Genomic DNA, 26,372 nt, shown 5'->3' on the forward strand with positions numbered 1-26,372 from the left:
CCTTTATCAGACAGTTCAACGATCTGCTGTTAGAATGTTATTAAAATTGATGTCTTGAAGAGAAACATGCTGGCACAGGCAACAATACTGCACCGATCCTTGTATGAATAGAGTGAATACTGGATTTTTTTATGTGACATCTTTGAGAAGCAGTTGTAAAAAACTAACAATGATGCTGTTTTCGAACCGGTGAGTGAGCTATCTTTCACAAGCGCAATTAAATATAGAAGGAAGTTCACTGCCGCTCATGGCAAGTCCGTCCCAATTGCATTTTTATCAATTTTCAGTTTATTTATGGAATCAATTCCTTTTTATATCTACTTCCGATAAAACAAATATTTTTGAATACTTCGTTCTGAGGAACTATGAAAAAAATGGCAAGTCGGTTTGTCCCATAGCAAAAGTGATCGCAAGTCGGTCCCATTGCAAAAATCTTCGCAATTTAACCTCACAGCCAATAATGATTATGAAAAATGTGATATTTAGCACAACTTTTGGTTTTCAGGTTTAGAATTAGATGTACCAAGTGATATAAGATAGGAGGTTTGATTGAATTTTACGCGTTCTACATCGTGTGGCTCTAGCTGATAGTACAAGCTTTTCTTCAAGACAAATTTTCCACCAGTAGTTTCTTTCAGCTGTTGTTTGCTGACAGTGAACGCTTTGGGTGTGTCATTGTATTGTTGGTCAAAGCATTCTTTAGTAAATACTACTTTTCGTATTTTATCCGTATTTTATGTAACGACGTGGTTGAGAATTGTTCATTTATTGTCGTGAATTTCGTTTTGAAGAACTTGTCGGTAATATTAAATACTTCGGTACGCTACTTCGCTGTTTTTTAACGGAGCAAACATTTTCCTAAGCTAGTTTAGGATTTTTAGTCGTTGGAAGTGTCGCTCCGGAACGAAACAGGGACAGGTCCACATGTGGCCTTTAACGACCTAGGCACTTGATATGACCCTTTCGACCAATTAGAGACATGGTACTGCATAAGTACTGCTTTGATCATGATCATTATAATTGGATATGTTTCGGTCATATCTTTAGAACCGTTTTATCGATTCCAGTCATCCGTTTTGGCAACGTAATGGACAAAATGCCTTTCTTTTGGCGGTTGTTGAGCTTGAATTGGTTTGAAGGAAACTAACAAAACTATAAAATAAGAATAAACATAAGCGCTCGTTTCTGGCTCATGTGTGCCAAAATCGAACCATGCCAAAATTGAACCGTGCCAAAAGTGAAACGTGGTAAAATCGAACAGAGTCTGTAGTCTCAAAATGAAATATAAAACTATCGTAGTCCTACGTCAACCATGCGATTATGGCTTGGATACCACCCTTTTACATTTTTGTTCAAATCCTTTTTTTTTCATTTTCCTTACAATTCATAAACATTTCCAAAATGATTTTTAAAGAGAATAAATTATTTTTAAAGAAAATATACCGAGGAATCTAAAAAAAATATTATATACATTATGACCGGGAGTGTTGCCAGATACAACATTTTTTCTATTGAAGTTACATGCTTTTGCATATGAAGCCATTTTTATCTTTAAATTGGTAATTTCATTGCATTCCTCGAAGAATTTTACGTATGAAACAACTATCACCTCGAGGTAATATGAGTCAATCCTAGATATATCATTTTTACGGAAGCAGTTTATATTTTCTCCATGTCATATTTAATCATATTTGTTGGAAAATGTCTTCTGAAAAATTGTATCTCAACAGATTTGAGCTCTAATAGAATTTTGTACACATAAACAAATTTACTGCCTTTTTTCAATTGTAAATAAAAACTGAATTTCCAAAAAATATTTTTAATTTTCAAAAATAAACTAAAAAATAGTAAAAAAGTTTCTACATCTTTGTTTCTGGCCGAATCGTGGTTTTCAACTCATAATTATTTCAATAGTCCAGCGGTTCTCAACCTTTTTTTGTCCGCGTAACCCTTGGCAATATTTTCCAAATTAATTGTACCCCCTGGCTACTAATGTCCTCGCAGAGTGGGAGAAAGCAGTGGTAGATCACGTTGTGCTAGTCTTGTCCAAGTTTCAAATTGGACTATAGTTTGTTTTATTGTTACAGTCATGTTTTGAGAGCAGGTATTAACAACAACTTGAAACCGACTGACTTCCCAACACTTACGGCTGGCAAAGCTTGCGGCAGAGCAGGCCCTATTGCTGGTATCGCAGGGTCGGCTAGCTACCGGGTAACCAAGGATAACGCGGATAAAGTACAAAAACCAAGAACGTTCACATTTCTAATTTTTATTTCGTGTAATTGTGGCGTGTGGGTGTGTAATCACAAATGATGGTGTGGCGTGTAACGTTTACTCACTACTTTTGCTGCTTAGGCTACGCAGGAGTCCTCTCGACTGCGCAACCCGATTCCGAACCGGTACGAGGCGGCGAGCGGATGGCGGATAGCGGGAACCCAGTTATCTCATACGTTGATCACGAATGTTGCAGGCGTCTTCCCTCTTTGACGCAATCGGCCTGACCGCAATGGCCAGCACCGAGAGGGGACCCTCCTTGACGGTTAGGACCTGTTGTCCGAGGGTGTCGATGCTCCTTTACGGGTTAGGCGTGGAACCGTTCCAGGTTCGCGGGCCGAACCGTGTACTCCGCAGTTTCTTCGTAGCTGGGGGTCAATCTGCAAGCGCACCACCAATAGCCCCACAAGGGGGGGGGAGTCCAATCCTAGGTCTTACTCACTGCACAGCACACGGACGCCTGTTGTATAAAAAAAGCTCGCGAGCCTTCCTATCTGCTCCCTTTTATAGCTTCATAAAGTAGTATTCCCTCCAATAGTTTTGCGCTTCATTTAAATCTTCATTTTTGAAGCAGTTTGCGCCATGCTGAGTCCAGCCTCATCGACCAAACAGCACGTCGTTTCGTTGCAGCGGTATTTTACTCTAACTAGTGTGGAAATGTTCTGTATCAGGGAGAAACGTGAAAGCTCGAAACATGCAAACAAATAATTATGTACAAAAAAACTAATAATTGTTGCCAACGGTTACAAACTGAAGTATTATAAAAAACATTGCTTTGTCCGCTATTACTGATTTTTCTTTCGCGTACCCCTGAAGGCTCTCGCGTACCCCAGGTTGAGAACCGCTACAATAGTCAATAAGTTCACCCTTCCTAATACAAAAATGTTTGCATTGTGTAGTACAAATGAAAAAAGGTCGAAATCATGCTCACCGTTTGAGTGGTCAGCTACAACCGCCATGCAAGATTGTTAATAAATTCTCCATGTTGTTGTTTGTAAAATATTTTTCTCATGTCCAAAATAACGTTTAAAACCCTGTAGAATTTTTTTTCTCAATGTCGCTATTTGCACCTCAAAAAAAATTAGAGAAAAACACGATTTGTCGAATTCCGTACAACTGGAACTACTCAGAAAAGATACTGGTTACATGTACAATATGTTTTATTTTTTACACACTGAGCAGCTTGTGAATGAAGAATGAGTAGCTAATCATTGTCAATAACCTTTTACCGGATAAAACATTATTTTCACATAAGTGGCACGAGCAAGAATTACTTTCAGACAATTTCGTTGAAAGTTGCATAGAAATTGCACGTAATGTTAAGTAGTTCATTCATTGAAATGTTTTTTTTTTATAATAAATCAACTGATTAGCAATTCAGAAAGTACAGATTATAGTGAGGCAACCGGCATCTCATTAATTCCGAAAGATTTTTTTCGCAGTAACGGCAGTAACTCATTCGCTTGATTCACTGCAAAGCTAATCCCTTCTCTAATCTTAAAGTTTGAACGAAATCCAAAACATATTTATTTCGTATGAATTCCTCATGACTCATCAAAACAGGATTACAGATCTGCCATGCAAAATTCACATTCCTTGTGGTCATATGAAATCCAAACCACTTCCAGCGTAGTTTCAACAGACCGTTCCAGTACGTATCACTTTGAATAACTTTGCTTTCCGAAATACTGCCAGCAATGTTGCAAACGTGGCAAATAAACGACACGACGACGGAGACCTTGGTTCCGCAGCCATCAACAGGTTCCCATAATAATGATCACAGTTATAATCGAAATTGTCCTCTTCATTTAACCAACCAATCCTCAAAGAGGATCCCCATTAGTAGTGCCAATTCTCCTTCTCTCCATCAGGCTGTACACATACACGCAACCTGGTCTCCATCGTTCACGTCCGAAGCAACATTTTGCACTCTAGCGGCTTACTGGCAACAGACCGCACAGTTTCGTCCACAGCCAGATACTACCAATGGTTTTCTTTTAGGCTGATGGGGTGAGGAGTTTTATTGCAGCCTGGAGAATTTCAATATTCTAGTCAACCAGCCGCTGGTGCTTGCTATATGAGACGAAAGAAGCGCGTTCAGCACCGGCAGCAGTAGCAACGGCAACATACAACAAATGAGCTGTTTTGTGGGCTCATCGTCTTCTCGTTTCTCGTGCGGGCCTAAGTGAAAAAGGATAATATCATCCAAAACATATACATGTCAGCCTTCGTTTTCCTTTGCCGGGTAGGGGCAAAAGCGGTCCCGTAATGACCGTTCCCTAGCAAACGGAAGTTGCTTTGCTCCTGACGACGATAGCTAAAGGGATGACAATGTAGGTTAAAACAAGAGTGCAATAAGAGAATAATAACTGTACCATATTGCATTTGCCTGGGCCGGGCGGATGCGAATGACTGTATGTACGTGTGTTTGTCTGTCTCGGAGTAGAGCTTAACATCTCAGGATCAGACTTTCGTCCTCCTACGAACGAACGATGCGAGCCTTAAGCTAGGTCTGTACAGCATTCAGCTCAAGTGTTGGGTTGTTTAGTTATATCCCGTGCTTGCTCGGTTTTGCATATCACCGTTCGGGGCCCAAGTCGGAGCAGAAAAAAGGATGCTTCTGAATGTGCCAGCAGTGACTTAAATACGAACGTTACATAACCTTAAGCCACTCCGAATAGAGAGTGCGGCAGAGCTGTTATTTTACCATTACGAACATCCAGCAACTTCTGCGTCGAGTCTCTGTGTACACAAGGCTGATACATTCTAGGTGCATACCTAAGCGCCAGGCGGAAACGTTCCGGCCAACGTATCTAGGTCGGACTGAGGCGCATAAGGTTTCCCTTTGAATAACAATTTTTTCGTCGGCCAGTGCTGTTTTGTGCTATTTTCGCAAGTCAACCTGCACACAGGGAGACATTAGTTGCAACATTGGTCAAACCAGCATGTTGATCATTGATGATAAAGAGAATCAAATACACCATCACTATTTTCATGAGCCAAGCTGATAGTGGAAAGTGTATCATTCTAAAGAACCACCAGTGAATGCGATAAAATCAGGTTTATATATTTGCGGATTCGGCGCGAACTATTTTAAAGTTAGTTACATACTGTAACTTGCAGTAACGAAAAAGTAGCGCCTCGACGAAACTGGGACATACACGCCGTACCCACACCATAATCTTGTTTGGGTAGAAGTAAAGGACTCTGGCTTCGTGCTGTTATTTTAGCATTTCATAAAAAGTTTGTCCCTTTTATTGTGGTGTTTTTTTTTTATTGTCAACGACTTTGGTTTTAATTTTCACACAGGCAACACAAAGGAAATGAAAGTGCATTCTTTTCCCGTAATTTCCATTCAGACACCCCAGAGACACTGTTTGCATAGAAATAAGAGTTTTTCCTCATACCTCTCTGCTGTACAAGTAGCGATTCCAACCAGATAGCGATCCTCTCTAGAAGAGACAATTGCAAACACCATTATTTCTAATTCAATTTCTTTTTTTTCTGTATACTCACAGCTACGGATGTTTAATTTACATCGCAACACAAATAGCCTCCGGTATGAAGTATCTAGAGCAAATGGATGTAGTGCATCGTGATTTAGCAGCTAGGTAAGTACCATTGCATGTGGATTCATTCGTAGGACCTAACGGGTATGTAATGCGATTGTTTGGCGTTGCGGCTATTTATGCATGTGGTTCCTTGTCCCACGAGCAGGTGCCAGGATGTGACATAAAACAGTGCACACCCCGTTGCGGTTAGCAAGCGGGAGAAAAGCAACAACCGGTGTCTGTTGAATGGAAACGAAGTTACATCAGAATTGGAAAATGACGAGCACTTGACGCTTATTGCATTCGGAAAGATGATAGCTTGCTAGCTAGCTCTTTCACTAATGAAGGCAACGCAATGCGGTTGGGTTTTGTTGTCTCAGAATAGAAAGCAATTACTGCGAGGTGCGGTTTGCCAAGGTTCCAAGCTGGAGTTTTTCACACAGCAGATTATAATTGGTTCATATTTTTCTTTCTTTGCTTGTTGGTTGTATGATATCGGAAAGGATTCCATATGAAGGACTAATTATTTTAATTCTAATCCATTTTTGCAAGCACACACCGTCCACATACTACTGCAATATATGAAAAAAAAAAAAACAATTATCGTTGTTAATAAAAACGGATAACGCCTTTCGGATGATAATATTTAAGGCTGTTGTTGTATTACTTACATTGTTGCATTTTAGAATGGTAAGTTCAAGCTAAAAACCATTTCAAATCGTTTCCCATCAAACTCCATTTCAGTACCAATATTACCGGAACTTCCATGATCTCTGCCTCCTTTGAAAAGACCTGAAGGTCTCCTCTACGACCCTACGATCGATACCGATAATATCAATGTCGTCCGCAGAACCAAGGAGTATACGAGACTTCGTGGTGATCGTATCCGTTCTTTGCACGTTTTCGCTTCGTACTGCACCTTCAAGGAATTACGAACGCGACTGATGTCTCGCCATCTATTCGCACACATGATTTCGAACCCACCGGCGTCATACGACTCAGCTTTATTAGTTTCGTCGGAAAACAGTGTTTCAGCACAATCAGCCACAGCTCATTTCTTTTCACTGAGTCATATGCCGCTTTGGAATTTGCAAACAGATGGTCAGTCTGACCATCTTTCCCAGCGGCTTTGCCGTTTTTCAGCTCACTGATCACCTTTTAAACCTCCTCCTGTGTTGATGGCTCCACAGCTTCTTTATCGCTCATAATCCTCATCCTGTTCCTGTTTTGCTCATCTTGCTCCTCACTGTTAATTACCGCCTGAAAGCGCTCCCTCCACATAGCAGCGACTGTTCGGCTTATCCGTAAGCAGGTTGCCGTCTATGTCATTACACTTCACCGGAACAAGGAAATTTCTGTCTCTGTCTCTGTTGACTGTTCTACAGAAGCTCCGCATGTCGTTATTAGCAAAGTTATCCTCTGCGCTAGCGAACAGATGCTCCTGGTGCTCGCACTTCCTCCAACAGTAGACTCTATTTTTGACAGCTCTTGCCTCCTTGTATCTATTTCTGTTCTGACGCGTAGCCGCAGTGAGCATGCACGGTTCATCTCGTTCGTCGCTCTCTGGCACAAGCCGTTACGCTGTATTCCACACGACGTACCTGCGACCTCTTTCGCAGTTTTTCCAACGGCATTTCCCATTTATTTCTTCTACTCGTGTCTCCTGCTGTTCTGCGATTCGTTGGTCCAGCTCTCTGGCATACTCTTCTACCACGCCAACTTTTCATAGAACTTATCTTTGGCGTAATCGAATTTGTCGTTTGTCGGTGCGTAGGTGTTGATTAAACTGTAGTAGAAGAATTTGCCCCTCATCCTCAACACGCATATCATCTACGTCAACTACAGACCTCCACCGGATGACTCTTGTTTTCTAATTTCCCAGCACTAAGAAACCGACGCCCCGTTTCGTTGTTTTGTCGCCACTGTAGTAGATGTGTTACTGAAAAAAGTGTGTGCAATAAGCGCTACTGCATGGAATTCCCTCTCTCCGGTGCTTGGCCACCTAACTTCCTGAGTCGCAGCGATTTCGACTCCCTGCCGCTGTAGTTCTTGAACAAGCAAACCAGCTCGCGACGGTTCATTGAAAGATCGGACGTTCCAAGTACCCAATTTCCAATCGTTTACCGTTTTCTGTTTCCGTGCTCATAGCCTAGGTCTTTGCCGATTGCATCATTCCGCATTTCTAATTTCGTTGCTCGTGGTTAGAAGAGGTTTTGGTATGCTACCTTACCAGTGTCGCGAAACCTGCACCCTGCAGGCGGGGCTGCCATCCTAGATGTTTCTTTTTTCAAAAGTGGCGGGGAAATCTACGAACAGACACCTGAGAAGAGAACTCAGGGTGTGGGAATTGCAATACTAGGGAAGAGATGCTGGGGTTGTTACACTTCCTATCCACTATAACCCCTCCAGTCTCCAGCCGAGTTGAGTATTTCGTCGGGAAGTGGCTTTTGAGCTTGATTTACTTCTATAACCTCCTAGCTAATTACCTGGGGACTGCTAGTTAACTACCACTGGCGTGTTGAGGGTTGACCAGCCACATACGTTGCAGCTCCAGAACCGCATTAGTTGCGCTCCAAATGTCCGGGTCGTCGCACATCCTCCGGACTAGGTTGTCCGGGCTAGTGCCAGGCCAACTCACAGCCATCATGTCGCTTTTCTCCCGTACGAAACGGGGACATACGTAGAAGACATGCTCAGCCGTCTCTTCCGCCTTCACGCACTCGGGACACATGGGGGACCCTGCGTGTCCGAGCCTGTGCAGATATTGTCTGAAGCAACCATGGCCTGACAGAATCTGTGTCAGGTGGAAGTTCACTTCGCAGGTCAGGTGGAAGTTCACTTCCCGACCCAACCGGATATCTCCGGAATAAGTCGGTGCGTCCATCTGCCCTTCGTGGAATTGGACCATTGCCATAGGAACATCGAGAATGACTTTCTGGTATCTTGTATGTCTCTTATGTCACGTTGGTCGAAGGCTTCTCTGTCCGGACAAGACACAGATTGCATCGTATGACACCGCGGTAACTGTTAGTACCAAACGCTCCGGACAACGCTTGCCCACCATATCTAAGTATGGACGAATCCCGCTTGCAAGAAGTCTTCGCTTGCTGCCATAAACCGCTGAGCTATTGGACATCGTACGGGATAGTGCTGCAATAGCCGTTGAGGCCTTTCTACAGGCCCTCCTTCGTGAACAAGTACAACAAAAACTCGATTCTGGATGTAATTTTCGAGAATCTTGTACAGCGACACCTGTACATAGATACTTCCTCCTGAGCGCAAGCGCTATGGAGTCCCAACTGGTGCTTTTGAACGTATTCTTCACGCCAAGCTTGAGGATTGCGCAATAGCGTATTCTTCTTCTCTTACGCTGGAGTGCTACCTCCGCCGTCTTGGTGGCAGAGAAGATAGCATACAGCGTGGACCTGCCCTTTCGGAAGCCGAACTGGTTACTTGCCAAGCCATTCACCCACTTCGTATACGTCACCAGTCTGTTGAGGACAATCCTCTCAAGCACCTTGTTCGCAGTGTCCAGCAGGCAGATAGGCCTATATGCCGATGGGTCTCCTGGTGGTTTCCCAACCTTCGGCAGTAAGACCAGTCTCTGCTGCTTCTACCTGTTTGGGAAGAGACAGTCATCTGAGCACCATGTATGATTTCCTGGAACAGCCCGGGGATCATTTTTATCACCAGCCAGGCTGGAGATACCATCCGGTCTCGGTGCCTTGCTCGTCTTTAAAGAGTTGGCGCTCACCATGAGTTCCTCATTCGCAACCCTTGCCTTCTCCTCAACCTTGAGGCGGCTGTGGTCGCTCACGGATTGAATGTTCGGCAGGCTGACCGACCATCCCTGGTCTATATCTGAGATACTGAAACATCAGGCGTAAGACTCGACCGCCGGAAGCTCGTGGCGTGGAACGATTTCCTTGATGATACGCTGTCATCCTAGGTGTAGCTGGCCGGATACAACATTTCATCATTCAGTTGCCCACTCGGGATCAGATTTTGATGTACGCTGCCACTCTGCGCATAGAAAACTCTTGCTTCTAGAAACAATGTACAAAGGAGAGCTCCTAAAAATCGTTTTTCTCCATTTATCAGAGCTGGGACAGGTTCTGTTATGTTTTTACTAAATTTGAATTTCACTTAGAAAGACCTAAATCGTTCAAATGTTCAAAAATCCAGGAAGGTTGAACAATTATCAATTTCGGAAACTGAAGAAGAGAAATGACTCGGGAAGCTTCAGAAATAAAGATTGTGAATTTTGCTCGCCGGGTACATCGTTGCCCCGTTTACTTATGGGAAAACTTCATTAAAGTCTCTGAAGCCGTGAAGCTTTACCCATACAGTTATGGGAAACAAAACTAACAGGAACGAATGAAAGCTATGTTTATTCATTTTTATCATCGTGAGTTCTAGGGTAAATTTACCTTTTTGTTTTGTTTTTGTCGTTCAGTAGTCAATAAAGATTTCCAAAAAGTTCCGATAATCAAAAATTTATAAAAGACTAAATGACTTCTTATCCGTCAACATTCAAGTTCATCAAAGCAGGCAGTGTATACAGTTACTTGCGTTACTTGTATGGGGACAAGTCATAGAGATCCTATGCTGAATTCAGAACCCGCCAGCATATTATTCAATCTTGAGCTGCTCCTCTCCAGTCGCTCCTCACACTGTCTGCTCGGGCATTCTTGTCGACAGCACACATCGGCCTCTATGCGGGGCTCTACTGCATATTATTTTTGCCAGTCGCTCATCCTCCATACGTGCTACGTTTCCAGTCAACTGTAACTATCGTATTCACCATTATGACAATATCAGCGTGTTCAAAAGTTGTACTTTATACAACCCGTGATTCATGAGCCCGCGCCACACCCTATTCTTTAATTTGTTAATTTGTTACCGAGTATTGATCGCAGGATTCTACGCACTTGCCGATCGGCCTTGTTCTCGTTCAAGATTCATATCCGTAGAACGTCACCGGAGGGATCAGCGGGGGGGGGGGGGATGTAGAATGCAAATTTCGTGCAGATCTGTAGCCTGCAGTACCTGAGCTGGCTACGCAATCCGTAAAAGTCCCTTTTTGCAACCTCAATCCGTCTTTTTACCTCGTGGCTTACCTTGTAATCACACGTTACAGGAAAGTATCCCCATCCATCACCACCATTTTACCAACGTCCGTAGGACTGTCACTCTCTGCATACCACCATGAACTACATTTTGGCAGTTTCCTACTGAGAGCCATTAAGGCCCTCACCGCAGCTCAATGATTAACACAGATGACATCGATGTCATCTGCAAAGCTTAGAAGCATGTGGAACTTCGTGATGATGGTGACCCTTAGCGGCACACCTGCCCTTCGTATAGTACCTTTCAAAGTTATGTTGAACGTTAAGTTGGAGAGCCCGTCTCCGTGCTTCAGACCATCTAACGTCACGAATGCGTCCAAAATTCCGCCCGCAGTCCTTACGCTTGATTTGAAACCGTCAAAAGTGGTACGTTTCAGCATAATCAGTTTTGTTGAGAAACCAAGTTAAATTATAGTCTGCCCTTACTCGTTGCGTTTCACTGAACCATACGCCACCTTGAAGTCACAAATAGATGATATGTCTTTGAGTTGTGCTCTCGAAACTTGTCGAGTATTTGTCTCAAAATGAACATCTGGTCTGTTGAACATTGTCACGCTCGAACAACGCAATGGTATTCACCTACAAAGGCTTCCTGCAACGGCCTCAGTCTATGGAACAGGATGCGGAAGTGAATTTTATATGTGGGATTAAGGAGGGTTATGCCTCGATACGTGGTACAGTCGAGTCTATGTCTGTGTGCTAGATAGGAAAGCGTTAATAGTGTGCATGTAATATTCATCTTGATCTTGTGTATTCTTTTCCGAAGAATCATAGAAACGTACATACGAACTAAAAAGATAAAAAAGCAAAACCTTGGTGCTACATTCCGATTCGGAACTCAACCTTCTGTTTTATTATACACAGACTTCGCAGCCAACTGGAAAGTGTACAGGACAATTGCGGGGCTAGCGCTACGATCCTATTGACACTAACAGTCTCTGCTGAGCCGAGACTCGAACCTACGACAACTGGCTTGTCAGGCCAGCATCGTACCTGTTGAAGGTGTTGAATGAGAGCCTTTAGATATTCTAGACTAGACTTGAATTGTTTACATGTCATTCTTGTTGAGTTTGTTCACTATTTTTTGGCAGAGTTTAGTTAATTACTTTTTAACGCGCACTATTTCTTAACTTTTCAACGCGCTCATTTTCCATCATTCAAATTTCTGATCAGTTTGTAAGACCAAGCGCGTTTTTTTTCGTGATGTGTTCTTTTCTTTGTGCAGATATTTCATATGATTGATTTTAATAAATATTTCCTTTGTCTAATTTGCGATTATATACTTTGTACCTCTCCATATTCAAAGAACCACCTTGACATTTGGTCTGTGGTGAAGAATAAAGCTCCAGTCTTACAATGCTTCTAGTGGTCGGATCTGGAATGTTTTGGCCCGAAATTCAATTTCGGGCATCTACTTCAAAAATATTATTATTTTCACTCACTGCGAATGTGTCCCTATGCTCAGTACACAATTAACTGTAAACGGTCTCAAAAAATCACGATGTCACCAAATCTGTAAACACAACTTCATCAGAACTGACTGCATTAGACTGGTGCTGTACCCAGATTCCGTCATATCTATCTACCTCTCGGTCCTGATAAGATCTGCAATCAGCGTAAATGAATCAAACAAACAGATGAGATAATGTTTCTTCCATTCAGACTCGCCACTCGTCCTCGAAGCGAGCACTGCTGGAACGTTGCGATGTGCCAATTGATGAAAGCATATCACATCAACAGCCATTGGCGAAGCAAGGTAGAAATGATGCGGGTAGTGACTACGAGTGAAAAGCAGCTCGCGGGTGATGGAGCTGTTAGTTGATTAATATGTTCTTTTATTTATATCCTATTACAAAGGAAATACTAACGATTCAAGCAGCATAATCGTTTCAGATTGTTTATTCCATTATGCAACAGTCCTATCAAATCAGCTCAATCTCTTTTGATATAATTCTGTGCATTCTTCTTTGATAATAGAATCAAATCTACGAATCTTATGAAGGTAAACATCAGTATTTTCTCATGAAATCAAAACGACGGCAACTAAACATATCACTGCACACTGGGAAAAAATGAACCCAAATTCCCACTAAATAGAAGCCGCTGGGCTGGCAACCTGAAATATAGCATTTCTCATGTAAAATTGGTCAATAAATCGATTGGTGATAGTTTCATCCTGTGCAGGGCACGGGAAAAGGTCTATATTTCCAAAAATACCCAAAAAAATTTCATGCCCTGCACAAAAAAAGCCATCACCAATCGATTTATTGACCAATTTTACATAAGAAATGCTATATAACAGGTTGCCAGCCCAGCGGCTTCTATTTAGTGGGATCTTGGGTTCATTTTTTCCCAGTGTGCACTGTTTTGAAAAAAAAAATCATAAAACCATAAAAACATATCACTGCACACTGGGAAAAAATGAACCCAAATTCCCACTAAATAGAAGCCGCTGGGCTGGCAACCTGAAATATAGCATTTCTCATGTAAAATTGGTCAATAAATCGATTGGTGATAGTTTCATCCTGTGCAGGGCACGGGAAAAGGTCTATATTTCCAAAAATACCCAAAAAAATTTCATGCCCTGCACAAAAAAAGCCATCACCAATCGATTTATTGTCCAATTTTACATAAGAAATGCTATATAACAGGTTGCCAGCCCAGCGGCTTCTTTTTAGTGGGATCTTGGGTTCATTTTTTCCCAGTGTGCACTGTTTTGAAAAAAAAAATCATAAAATCATAAATGAGTAATGAATAAATGAATACTCACACAGCGGTCTGATGGATGTGTGTGACTAATTCTTACCCTACACACTTAAAATTTATTGCCGAGTCTTGGTAATTTTTGCCGAGAACGGCACCACTGAGTGCTCGGGTAAAAAAAATGACAGCTGTCCCCTTTTTTCGTAAATCTCGGTTTCCTAACTGAAATTTCAGCACAAAATATCCGTAATCTCGGCAGTGATAGCTCGGTAATAATTTATGCCGAAATTCCAGTTAGGTTAAACCGAGATTTACGAAAAAATGTGACAGCTGTCATTATGTTTTAACCGAGCACTCAGTGGTGCCGTTCTTGGCAAAAACTACCGAGACCCGGCAATAAATTTTAAGTGTGTAATGAAGAGAAATAAGTATTGGAGTTAGAAAGTTTATTTTTATTTTTAAGGGAAGTGCTTAATTTTACATTAAAACATTTAGGGGTTCAACATATCGTTGATTTTGATAGATGCATGAAATTAGCAGAGACAGCAAATCCCCCAGCTTCGCCACTGATCTACCATCGATCTCGATATAAACTGCTAGTATTCCAAATCGATCCACATGTGAGTATTCCCTAATGCAACCATGTACTCGAGAGAAACTGAACACTGCCGGGTAGAGGAGCACACGGGGATTTTGTTTTCGTTCCTTTTGCTTTTTGCACTCCACTGCATCGAGATCTATTTAAATTAGCCCTGATTCAATTGCTCGACAAACAAACTCATCATCGCACACTCCTACTCTTGGCACACTGCCGCTCGACCCAGCAGCGAGCGGTCCATTCCAGAACATGGTTCCCGTGAACTGAGATAGCCGATACCCATCAGCCAGAAGTGAGGTTCTACAAAGAAAGGATTTATTCATGTCTTTCATTCAATTCATTACCATCATTATCCGCTCCATTTGGCGGTTGAGATCGGTCGGTGTGGAATGCTCTGCAGTTCAATTGTTGTTGCTGATTTGCATCATAATGATAACAATGCTAATGTACAATCTGCTGGATTGATATGTCATAAGCAGTGCGACGGATACCAACCTCAGCGTTTCGTTTCGTACCCGGCCAATAAATAATGGAATTTTTCTTTATGCGGGACGTTGAATTATGTCTTGCTGCAGTTTTTTCAACCGTCATAAAAATTTGCGTCATAAAGTACAGCTGGGCAAGCATCCGTTTTCAAAGGCACATAAATTATTTTATAATGGAAAAGGTTATGCTGATGGTTATATTATTCAGCAGAAAATTTGCTTTGCAATGTTTTTTACTGAATGATTGTACGTTTTTACATTAATGTTGTTCTGTTTCTGGTTACAAATTACAAGGAATAGGAAGTATAATGTGGTGAGAGAAAAAAGATTATGAACATTCTTTAAAGCGCACATATTTTACAATCAACATACATAAAAAGTTCAAGCTCAATCAATTTAATTCGGACCAACGAAAATTCATCTCAGAATCGGCAAACGATGAAACAGTCACCAGTCATTTTTTTTTATTTTTTTGGCAAAGGTTTCTAAACATCTCGCATGATAAAAATAAAGTAGAGAGATGTTATGTGAAGCTATGACAACTGATCGTTACATTTCTGTGTGACACTGACCGCACTCTTCAGGTTAACTATTTAAATGGTAAATCTTAAAGATTGCCTGTTAGAGCTGGTGTACCTGAAGGAAGTATCTTGGGCCCAGTCTTATATAACATTTTTACTTCTGATCTTCCTGATTTACCGCCAGGTTGTGGAAAATCTCTGATTTGTGACGATACAAGCATTTCCGTAAAAAGAAAAAGCCTTCGTGTCATATACAGTCGGCTGCAAGAAATATTTTCTTCATACTTGCAGAAATAGAAAATTTCTCCTAATGCATCAAAAATACAATTAATTATTTTTCCTCATAAACCAAGAGCTTCGTTTCTCAAACCCACCAATAATCACGTTGTAATGATAAACGGTGCAATTTAAAATTGGTTTGATCAGTGTCTTGTAGAAGATCAACTCGGTGCGGCGGCTATTCTATTTGATCAAACCGTCCTCCGGAGGCCAAAGTTGGCTAGATTATCTATCATAATTCTGTCGCCAATGTTTTTCTCTGCTGGTATCGTTGTCATTGGTTAACGATGAACCCGAGAAAACGAACTCACTGACCATTTCGATTTCATCACAACCAGTCTGAACACAAGAAGGGAGGTTACTACTATCTTCTCTTGAACCCCTTCCTTTCATGTACTTCGACCATTCCAATCCTTTTGGCTTCAGTCCGAAGTGCGCATCCGTTATCACAAAGGTCTGAGTCATCGGTGAAGCCAGTAAGTTGAACGGATTTTAAGAATATCGTGCCACTCGTGATAATCCACGCTCTTCTAATCAAACCTTCCAGTGCTTTCTTAAACAGTAGATTCTTAAAGCTTTTCAAGCTTCAAAGAAGCTCAAGAGTGCTCCACTAATACTGGAACCACACATATCACTCCATCCATTTGTCCAGAAATCCGCAATCTGCCATAGCTAGTCTCGATCGATTGTATCATTTGCCGATTTGATATCGATGGTTGAATTTCGCGATTGATAGTTGACGGCAAAGTATTTAGAAGAGTACCTTGTAGGCAGCATTTAACAGAATGTTTCTCCACCGTATTTCAAGAGCTCACTGGAAGTTGGTCCATTCCAGCAACTGTGTTGGTTTTCAGCTGGTCAATTCCTTCCCCATTTCCAGGAAGTCAGGATCTGGAATCCAGTTGTTTTCTGTTTGTGCACCAAGATCAATTGCCATACCGTCCTTGCGCTCTACGGCATCGCCATTCAGATGCTTTTCGAAGTGCTGCCTCAACCTTTTGGTCACCTTACAATAATCCGTAAGGAGATTGCTGTCTTAGCTCCTGCATGTATCGGTTCGCGACATGTAGTTACAGGGGCTATATAGTTTCTCGTAGAACTTCCAAATGTCGATAACTGAGTAGGTGCATCTTTTCCATCGCTACGCGATCTCTACCCTCTTGTTTGCGCTTCTTCTTTCGGAGAATTGAGTTTTAGCTGTTCCGTGCTTCGCTCTTCTCCTCGACAAACTGTTTACATTCGCCGTCAAACTTCGTTTTTAGGATCCGTCGCACTTATATCTAATAGTTCTACAGCAATGCTACCTACAGTTCTCCATTTTTCTCGAACCCGAATCTTTCTTGGACCACCGTTAGGTATTGCTTTAGAGAGAAGGGCAAGTGTGCTCAGTGCCCCCTTTTATTATATATTGACTTGGTTGACTTCGTAAAGGCAAGGTTAGCCTTCACTTGCATTTTGATGGCTGTCCTGTCGACTGTTGCCTTTCAGCATGAGAACAATCCGGTAAGAAGCCGTGATGACTGCACTCCAGGTACTCTCGTCTTCGCACATCCTTCCCACTATGTTTTCCGGAGTAGTATCCGGGTCACTCACTATCAACATTTTGCTCCTTACCTGTGCGAAACGTTTCTTCTGTGCCCGCACATTGTAGACACATAGGTGACTTCGTGTGCCCAAACTTGTGCAGGTACTGCCTAAAGCAGCCTTGGCCTTACAGTATCTGTATCAGGTGGATGTTAACTCACCCAAGGCGCCTCTTGATCCATCCGGCTATTTCCGGGATGAATCAGTGCGTCAATCTACCTTTGGTGAAATTGGACCATTCCCGCTGCCACCTAGCCATTGAAGTTGACCTTCTGGTGGTTTATATGCCTCTCGTGTCATGTTGGTCGAAGCATTCTACATCCTCTTTCACAATGATGCTGATAGGCATCATGCCAACCAGAACATGAGCTTGTAGGTGCGTTCCAGTTTACCGCGATACTGGAAGTACCCAACACTTTCAACCACACGGGTCCGCAATACCTGAGTATGGACATTTCTACGCTAGCTAGCAGCTTCCGCCTGCTGCTTAATACCGCCGAGCTGTTTGACATCATGCGCGATAATACCGTAACAGTCGTGGAAGCTTTCCTGCAGGCATAGTCGACGAGGCTCCCAAACGTTAGCTTGTTGTCGACCATTACTCCCAAGAGCTTCAAGGATCGCTTTGAGGGGAAAGTGCATCCACCGGCATTAATCGCCGCCTTCTGTTCCGATTTACGGTTGTTCACTACGATGACCTCTGTCTCCAGTTTTCTGGAGTACTTCCAATCCTCATCCGCTATCCATACGCATAGCGCGGCTTTCAACTCGACCTTGCTGACTGACTCGCCGTAGACCTCTAGAGTTACATCGTCCGCAAAGCCCACAACCACCGCTACTGGACCCATTGAACCTTGCGGTAATCGGGACGCGTTTCTGACCCTCATATGTGTTGTAGACCAATACTCGATTCTGAAAGTAGCTTTCCAGAATCTTGTACAGTGGCACCGGCACTTCGAGACTCCGAAGCAGGTGGGCTATAGAGTTCCAGCTGGCGCTATTGAACGTGTTTTTCATGTCTAGCGTGACAATTCCGCAATAGCGAATGCCTCTCCGTTTACGCTGAAGTGCTACCTCGGCAATCTTAGTGATGGAGAGAATAGCACCTACCGTGGACTTACCTTTGCGGAGGCCGAACTGGTTGCTTGCCAGACTGGTTCACTCTCAGTAAATCTCACAAGTCTGTTGAGGGTTACCCTCTCAAGCACCTAGCAGACAGCAGCACCTACATGACAGCTCTGAACAAACCGGGGCTACCTTTAAGGCTAACCTAATGGCCAGGTTCGGGATTCCGTCTGGTCTCGGTGCCTTGATCACCTTCAGGGAGTTTGTGATCTCATTAAGTTCACCGTTCGTTACCCTTGCCGCCTGTGTGACCTCTGCGCCCCCTCTGCGCGACCTCCGATCGTTGCGCATCGGTGCGCGCGCATCTTTCGCCTCGCGCGAAGGCACGCGCTGTTGAGGTCGGCTGAGAGGACCTAGGCGGCGTCCCACGCCCGCGATGGTGTAGCAATAAGTTGGTCCGCACTCAAGGGGGGGGGGGGGGCTCCCTCCTTCGAAGTCCCAACTTATTACTTTCGCAAATGCATCGGTATCAAAGTGCGATGTCTTCTAGCCGCGAGTGGTTGGAGTACTGGCCCTATCCGTCGCTTGTCGACTCGTGTTCACGCTATAGCTGACCGACTGAGGGTCGCTATTAGTGTGGCTGTTGTCTACCCTCCAGTTCATGTTCAGTCCGGGGCCGCCGTACGTCACGTCGATGATCGATTCCGCGCCGTTTCTGCTGTAGGTACCTCTAGCACCAACATTTTCCAGATCTAAGTTGAGCTTTCAAGAGCAGCTGCGCCACGCTGCCCTTTTGTGGGTATCGCAGCTGGAGGCTGCTAACATCTTTCTATGCAATCTCGGATTTGCTCAATTTTTGGCCGCGGCATTTGACTTCGGCGGGTATTATACACCGTCGAGAGATTTAAGCGCATGCATGGGGTTACTAGGTAGTGATAACACTGCTGTAGATGCAAATGTTATTGACCTCGAAGCAAAATTTTCGTCGTTTAGAACGTGGTCGACTTAATTTTCTGTCTGTTGGTCTAGTAATCTCCTGATGGTATCGTGGATCCAGGGTAACTGATCCGATTATCGGTCTATAATCCCGACGCGGACAGCTATCGTGGACTTGCTCCAGCTGCGCATGGGGCAATGTGGGCAAAGCACTTTGATGATACTGTAGTTGAAGAACTCATCTTACACATCCTCGCGTTGATCGGCTGCCAGTTCATCACGCGCAGGTGCATCTAGCTTTGTTATCCGTGGCTCCCTGTCTCGCCGGGAGACCACCGTGTCAGCTCTGTTTAGAGGCTCACGCTGACACCAGGATGTTGGTCAGCCGCTCCTAAGATTGATATCAGACGCTGTTTCGTCGCACCATCTTGCCAAAAGACGATTAGGCTGGCGAAACATTCCGTTTGCCGCCGAAGGATGGCTTACACGTTTGCGTTTATCGCGTCGCATCGTCACTTAGCATCGCCAACCAGTTGTGTCCACGTTACAGCTGACAGTCTATTGTAATCAGGGCCGTTTCCGAAACAAAACAATGAAACTGGACATTTCAAGCAGTCATTTCAATTCAAACAGTTTCATTTTCATTGAACTCGTTTTGCTTACTGTCATCGAATCAGGATGAACATTTTCGCTACTAAACAGATTTGAACACGGGTAACTTTCCCGTCTGGTGTTCATCGGGTCATTTCAAATGAAACTCAATTGATGGACACACTGACGCATATTATGACACTTTCCTTTCCTTCAGTGTGTCATTTGGAATTATCTCCACATCATATCATTTGATGATAATTTTCTTACACCGCATGATGCAGTTAAACGGCAATGACATCCAATACATATGTCTCCATCCAAAACTCCGATCGATATTCCGGTGATTTTTCCGCTTTTCACCACTGACACCCCGCAAAATGCAGATTTTAAGAGTCAGCGTGCAGATTTTGATTGATTCGCAGATATTTGCAGTTTTTCCATAGTTTATGCAGATTTTTGTCAGAGTCTTCTCATATTTGCGCAAATTTTTTCAAAATATGTTAAGATTTATGCAGATTTTTGCCTGCGCGAGTGAATTTTTATCAAATCACGAACAGATTTTTTTTTAGATTTAAGGCAGGTTTTTACGGTTTTTCTGGCAGTTGCAGACATTTTTCAAAAACAACTGGCATTCCTGCTTACTGTTGAAACTCTTTTTTTCCGTTTCAAGCGTTTTTTAGCAGTCAAAATCAAAGCAAGAGCTATCTAGTAGTTTTCACTCGACGCACAAAGTGCTCGAAAACGAAACAAATGTTTTTCAAGCTATACTAGTTTCATGTATCATTTGAAAAAAAAAATGCATTTTCTAAACAAAATGTTTTTCGTTGTCCTTCGGTAAATAAAAAAAAAACAAAAAATGCTCGAAATGAAGCTAACTGTCCTTTATCACATTACGAGCAGTTTTTATTCTTAAATTTAAAAACCGAAGGACAACGATCACATTTTTGCCTTTCTCCTAGAAAGGTATAGCAATCAATGCAAAAAATAAAGGTATAAAAGTGGTCCCAATGGCCGAATGTCATATACCACTCGACCTCTTTCGACGGACTGAGCATTTTCTGTATGTATGTATGTATGTGTGTATGTGTGTATGTGTGTATGTGTGTGTATGTGCCACTTTTTTTTCTCACTCACTTTTCTCAGAGATGGCTGGACCGATTTTCATAAAATTAATTGCAAATGAAAGGTCTAGTTGCGCCATAGGTTCCTATTGAATTTCATTGAAATCGGATTTTTAGTTTAGAGGTTATGTATCAAAATGTAAAAATCACGAAACATCAATATCTCAGAAACCACACAACCGATTTCAATAAAACTGGTTTCAAATGATCGGGCTATTTTCAGAACCCTTAACTTTTAAATTTCGTTATGATTGAACATATGGTTAAAAAGTTATGTGAAGCAAAGTTATTCTGAGGTTGTTTAAACTCATTCATTTTTCGCAGTGATGGCTGAACCGATTTTCACAAAATTAGTGTCAAATGAAAGGTCTAGTTGCCCCATGGGTTGCTATTGAATTTCATTGCAATCGGATTGTAACTTTGTCCGTTGTTAATAAAAATATGAAATCACATAATGAAAGTAAACATATTGACTTTCTACTAACGATCACTGGCTAATTAAAAGGTAGAAAAATGATTGAAATGGCCGAATGTCATAAACTACTCAACTCAGTTCGACGAATCGAGCATTTTTTGCATGTATGCATGTATAGGTGTATATGTTTGTGTGTGGGTGTGTACGTGTGTATGTGCCCCTTTTATTCGCACTCACTTTTATCAGAAATGGTCTGACCGATTTTTTCTACCTTGGTGTCAAATGAAGGGTCCGTTTAGGTTGCTATTGAATTTCATTGTAATTAAACTTTTAGTTTTGGCGCTGCGTCAGAATGTAAAAATCGCGCTTATATCTCAGAAGCTATGAACATAGTTGAATTCAAATTAATGGGCTTTTAAACCCTTAAACAATGACATAATGTTTAAACATGTGGTTTGAAAGTTATAGAAAGAAACGTAACCCGCAGACTGTTTAAAACTATAGCTACGATCAAAATATGTGGCCTCAACATCATTTCAATTTGATATTGTACTATTTCAATGTTTGCGACCATGCTCGGGATTGAAGTTGAAATTAAAAGTCATTTCTATCATTTAACTTTTTGCCTTTCTCCTAGAAAGGTATAGCAATCACTGCAAAAAATAAAGGAATAAAAGTGCTCAAAAGGGCCGAATGTCGTATATCACTCGACTCAGTTCGACGAGCTGAGCATTTTTTGCATGTGTGTGTAATGCTCTCCCAATCTCACTCGATTTTCTCAGAGATGGCTGGACCGATTTCAATGAAATTATTTGCAAATGAAAGGTCTAGTTGCCCTATACGAACCTATTGAATTTTATTTCAAACTGATTTCTAGTTTAAAGGTTATGTATCAAAATGTAAAAATCACGAAACATCAATATCTCAGAAACCACAAAACAGATTTGAACAAAATTGGTTTCAAATGAACGGGCTACCTGAAAAACCTTTAACTTTTGAATTTTATGAAAATTGAACATGTGGTTCAGAAGTTATGAAAAGAAACGTGTTCTGGAGGCTTTTTAATCTCACTCATGTTTTTCAGAGATGGCTGGACCGATTGTAATAAAATCAGTGTCATATGGGAGGTCTTGTTGCCACATAAGACCATAATGATTTTTTTTGCAAACGGATTATTACTTTGCCTGTTGTGTTTAAAAATGTGAAATCCGGCTATGAAAAGAAACATATTCCGAAGACTACTTGGACTCATTCACTTCATTCACAGAGATGGTTGACCCGATTTCCATAGAATTAGTATCAAATGAAAGGTCTAGCTGCCTCATAACACCCTATTGTATTTTATTGTAATCGGACTGTAACTTCGTCTGTAATGTATCGAAATGTGAAAATCACGAAACTTCATTATCTTAGAAACTACACAAGCGATTTGAACAATATTGATATCAGATGAACGGGCTAGTTGAGGGTTGACTGATGAATTATGATTGAACACGTGGTTTCAAAGTTTGGCTGCCCTATACGTTCCCTTTTCATTTGATTATAATCGAACTTAAGCAACCGTTATGTTTTAATTTGTAAAACAACGAAAGTCTACTATCTCAAGTATTACACGACTTTTTTTGACATAACTTGTGTCCTACAAACGAGTCATCCCTCAAACTTACAAATAACAAACTTCATAACAATTTGATATGCTGTTCAAAAGTTTTGGATAGAAAAGTAATTCAAAGACTACTCAACACTATACCTGCTTTGATCAATATAAATGGCCTCAACATGATTTAAATGTGGTATCGTACTATCTGACGTTCCCGGTATCGCTCGTGATTAAATTGTTCGAAATTAAGAGTCATTTCTTTTATTTCGCTATTTCTTAAACACTAACATTACGCCAAATTTCATATTTTATACTTTAATTACAACATCAATATTTTAGAACCCAAAGAGTGAATATACCCCTTGATTGGATTTAAGCATTCATGTAAATCTATTTTTACAAATAACAAGTTTGAATGAGAAAGGCTGAGTCTGACCGCTAGGTGGATTAATTTAGGTTTTTTAAATCACTTTTCGCTCAGAAAATTAACCGCGTAAAAATTTAGGGTCCAATTTAAAACGACGAGTCATAGCGTCACTACAACTCGATAGTTGTCAGTTGAAAATGACTTTGTCAGGCTTTGATGGTAATCATATGATTCGTATGAACTTGTGGGAGCCGGAGCTAAGTTTGACGCTCCTTCCAGGTTGTCAGCACACCATTTGGAAGTCCTCGTTGGACGAATCGTGAGATCAAACACGTTGTAAAGCTCAAAGTTTGAACGACTTATTAAACAATCTGTATGTATGTTCTACCATAACTCTGCAACACCGGAACCGATTTGCACTAAACTTAGCATACGTGTCTCTTATACAAAGCAGGTGATTATAGACGTATCGTAATGAAGGAAGGACTAACCCCTTAAGTTAAAATTTTTCGAACAAAATGGGAACTTTCTGCATGAAATCGATGAGGAGATGTCTGGAGGTTGAAAGTTGATACGCAGAATCTGGAACATGATGTTCGATGTCATTTTAAGATTCAAAATGGTGACTTTTGATTTCTGGGAGACTGCATTAAATTGTAAAAAAAACGGTAAAACCTCAAAAATATTGGTACACTAAAGTCGCTTTTTACGCGGGGGATACGTTCCGCGTAAAAAAAAACGCGTAAATCCCGGAATCCGCGTAAAAGAAACCGCGTAAATTCCGGAATCCGCGTAAAAAGCGACCTTAGTGTATTCCTGAAACCAGTATGAAGTCTAGAAGCCGGAAATCGGCGTCTAGCGTAATTTCATAATTGAAGATGGCGAGTTCCGGTTTCTGGAAGTCTTTGAAAACTGTTCATGTACACTGTACCTCTGTTTCCAGATTCAGGATGATGTCCAGAGAAAATATCAAGACGCCATCTCTAAATCCAAAATGGTGACTCCCGGTTTTCAAAAACCTGGGTAAAACTGAATAAAGTGTTCAAATATCCTCCAATGCTGGTATTTTCGGAAGAAGAATCACAGAAAATTCGGGTAATACATCTTAAAGATTTCAGTCATTTTAATATATGACTGCCATGATTGACCAACGCTTGTTGCATCCATTGGCAAACGAGAACTCAGTTGCGCCCCCAATAATATAGATATAAACTTTTATTGATGTGTACAACAGTAAGATAAAATATTTCAAGATAAACTACCGTTCGATTCCAGTTTAATGCTGGAGAAGACCTGCTTTCATGGTAGTTAGAACTTCGCCAAAATTGTTTACCGCTTTCGTGTGCGATCTTTACTAGTCCATCCGAGCATAAACGAAACCCGGTTGCATGCTCCGACATTCAGTCCGGCCATGCAATTAAGGTTCTCATCCCCAAAAAGTACTTAACAACGACACTTCTCTCATTTCACACCGCTCGGTTGGTCAGACACAATGCTGGCTTATACATATCTAGCAGCGATTGTAGATAGATTATCTTAATTTTTTCCTTCCCCAGTTGTTTTCACTTAAGCCTTGGACCTTTTGCCGGGTTCTCCGTACATAAATTCGCTTCCTCAGCACGGAAGTGATGCATCCTTATTGCTTCTGTTACTAATGTTGCTGTTGCTGGTACTGCTGCTGCTGATGATGATGATGACGATGACTATAGACGATCATTATTCGAGTACCGCACCGTCAGCCTTTTAAGCCAGAGAACATGTGTTTTTGTTGTACGAGCGATTAAAGTGCTTTAATTCAAATTTATTGCTTTCGAGGGAGGAATCGACGGTGTGTTGGTGTATTACTTCCCTAAGCCAAACATTCTTGTTAGCACCTGTGTATATGTGCATGTATCTCTGTACGTGCAAGTGTATGGATGCCAAATGCTTTCGAACAGAGTTAGGCTGAAAATTTAATCTTCCGGAAGATTCGGCTCACGCGGCAACCAATCCGGCATTTATCAGTAGAACCTCAGGTGTTGTGTGCACTGGACGGTAATAATCATCTTGCAGGGACAGATTAAATTGCTTTTAACCAATTTCAATTCCATTAAAATTCATCGCTGATATAGAGCATACAAGAGGCCGAATAATGGTGCCATTTAAGATACTTTTCGATAAACTCACTGATGGGGAATCGAATTGGGGACTCTCACGGGTTAATACGCAACTTGTTCGAAAATGACTGCTGATGACAGGTTTGATATTTAAATTACGCGAATGGAAGTGTACTACAAAGTCTATCAATCAAATAGAAATCGGCAACAGGAGAGTTCCGTCCGGTGACGGCCTTTGATGTGAAACAATGCGTGCGCCTGGGATGTAATCCCCAACCACTCTCCTCCTCTGGCATCCAGCACTGGAAGCTTTCCCAGTAACGCAAAGAATGACGCTGTGCAGGAAAATTAGCACGTCAATAACCGTCGACCACAGTGCAGACGACCGGTGTCAGTTCGCCAACATTCGCATGGCATGTAAAAAATCCGAATTAATATAAATTATTCAACAGCACTTTTTCCGCTCCATTTACCCGCCGTCATGTCATTTTGTATAGTACCCGGTGACATTGATAACGCCATCGTCTGTCCGTCCGAATCCCATTCTGGTAAATTACCGAATAGGTATGTATTTTTTTCAACTTTGAAATTTTTCAAACACCATCGCATTGTTCCATTCGGAATCCCAAACAGTTCCACCGTGCTTTTGTTACGTACATATGCGCTCTGTTTCCTGTATTGTGGGAAAACCAAACAGCTAGAAATTATTTTACCCCAATCTATTATTCACGACGAGACATTGTTGGAAAAATTGAGAAAAGAATTTTTAATAATAGTTTTTTCCCCATAAAGAACCCAACCCATCACGACCGAATCCTTCACCGCTGGAAGTGCGTTTTTGTCCCTTTTGCCCTGGCGCAGGACTGTGTCCACCCCATCGGAGGCCGGTGAATAATTTATTTTTCCTCGCTAGACACGTTCATTTACTGCAGTATAACCATCTCTTCACTTCTCATGCACGTTTAATGAAAATTATTCGTTTTACGTAAAAAAAACAGTGTCACGTGATACGTGGGCAGTCTCGAACAGTCGTGTACAGGATGGGCTGTGTCCT

At 41.8% G+C, this 26,372-nt stretch overlaps 1 protein-coding gene across 4 annotated transcripts in view; it reads left to right on the forward strand.

The window, feature by feature from the left end:
* The window catches only part of LOC129731596 (discoidin domain-containing receptor 2), a 682,978-nt gene that overhangs the window by 609,504 nt on the left and 47,102 nt on the right, over nucleotides 1–26,372 (forward strand). For all 4 annotated transcript variants that reach the window (XR_008729043.1, XM_055691707.1, XM_055691706.1 and 1 more), the window contains one exon: nucleotides 5,793–5,885. Coding sequence is in view for 3 of the 4 variants with exons in the window: in XM_055691707.1 (XP_055547682.1) it covers nucleotides 5,793–5,885 (93 nt within the window). In the remaining variant the exon portion in view is untranslated. The remainder of the gene's footprint in view (nucleotides 1–5,792; nucleotides 5,886–26,372) is intronic.

This window comes from Wyeomyia smithii, chromosome 3 (genome assembly GCF_029784165.1).
Source record: "Wyeomyia smithii strain HCP4-BCI-WySm-NY-G18 chromosome 3, ASM2978416v1, whole genome shotgun sequence".
Lineage (NCBI taxonomy): Eukaryota > Metazoa > Arthropoda > Insecta > Diptera > Culicidae > Wyeomyia > Wyeomyia smithii.